The 1,463-nt window shown below is 48.3% G+C and overlaps 1 protein-coding gene across 1 annotated transcript in view; it reads right to left on the reverse strand.

Moving 5' to 3' along the window:
• Window positions 1–52: 52 nt before the first annotated feature.
• The window catches only part of LOC119586519, a gene marked incomplete at its 5' end in the record, with an annotated part of 46,791 nt that continues 45,380 nt past the window's right edge, over window positions 53–1,463 (reverse strand). Inside the window, 1 exon segment of the mRNA XM_037935269.1 lies at window positions 53–1,463. Within this exon segment, the coding sequence (XP_037791197.1) occupies window positions 1,263–1,463 (201 nt within the window).

A 1,463-nucleotide genomic window follows, 5' to 3' on the forward strand; every position in this document is an offset into this window, starting at 1 on the left:
TAACCAACACTTAAAATTCCAATAAATACATATATATTTTTTCCTGCATATATTTTTTTTTCCTGAATATTCTTTCACACATTAATACTCACAGCTGATGGGTTGCCAATTATCATTTTTCACTGCACGTACCAATATGTCAATAACAGAGAAGACATTAAGCACATGTCACGAGATATTCACGTGTGACATTCTTAAAAGCTTTACATATCACAGCCTATACATTATCTGGAGTCAACGAGGCATTGCAAATTCTGTTGCATACATTGATCTTTACCTTATTATTCCTTCAAGTTTCATGATTATTGGCGATTCTCTCGTCAGCGTTTGATATGTCATCTTCTTCAATGCATCCTTCATTATCACCACTGTTAATTCATAATCATTCACACCAACATCTGATAAGGCTCGGCAGCTGTCACACTTAATACTTCAGTTGTGTTTATCATCGTCATCTACGTCTCAACACTCTTCCGTTAATTATCGTGAAGTGTCTCTCACTGTGGTTTTATTTTGGAGTTTGGGCACCATTCTGGATTATTTTGATTATTTTTTTGTTGTTGATAATTCGAAATTTTACAAAAAAAAAAAAGGGAAAGAAAAATGTTATTGTTACTTTTCAAGACGGTCGTCGCTGGCAACATCCTTATCGCGATCACTGATGCTTCATCTCATTTGCCGTTCGTCACAACCAAACTTTTGGCATTTGCTTAGCAACAGATTCGTCTTTACTAAATATTCATTCATTTTCACCCAATGAATGAGGTGGATATTGTTATGACGACTGACCACATCGGATTTACAGCCGCGCTTAAGTACAATGTTAAAAATGTCAAATATACCGTCATTAAGTCTCTCTCGCAGGTCACTCAAACGATAGCAATCTGAAGACCACATGAAAGTTCGGCGTTATTTACACATCGGGAAAGGCAACTGCAGCTGCCATTTACCACAGGGCGCTTCGAGCAGCGCCGTGGCCGTCTCTGCAGTTGCGGGAGGAGGGCGCAGAGGCGGGGGCGCGGGAGGGCGTCGCATCATCAGGCGCGGAGGCACAATGGAGGTCCCGCCACCTCTTGGCCGCCGCCGACACCTCGAGCCCGCCGAAGGGCCACGTCGCATGCCCGGCGTGGCATTCGCAGCCTCCTCCAGGCCCGCGCACCCACCGGCGGCCGCAGCAGCCACGGCGGAGAAAGCAGGAAGCAGCAGGAGAGGACGACTGCGGAAATGTGGTCGCTTTCGGTTCGCTGTGCGTTGGCGCCGATCTATCTGGAGGAGTAGTCGTGGTAGGTCGGCGGCTGGCGGTAGAGCTGCGAGTTGAGCTGCGGCGGCGCGGGGTACGGCGGCGGGTACACGGGCGAGGTGCGCGCGTACGGAGAGCCCCGCGCCTTCACGCTGCCGTAGTTGTAAGGGCCGTACATGGGGCCGTACGTGCACATGTCGCCCGCGTACGGCTGGTTGAGGGG

Source organism: Penaeus monodon, chromosome 21 (assembly GCF_015228065.2).
Source record: "Penaeus monodon isolate SGIC_2016 chromosome 21, NSTDA_Pmon_1, whole genome shotgun sequence".
Taxonomy (NCBI): domain Eukaryota; kingdom Metazoa; phylum Arthropoda; class Malacostraca; order Decapoda; family Penaeidae; genus Penaeus; species Penaeus monodon.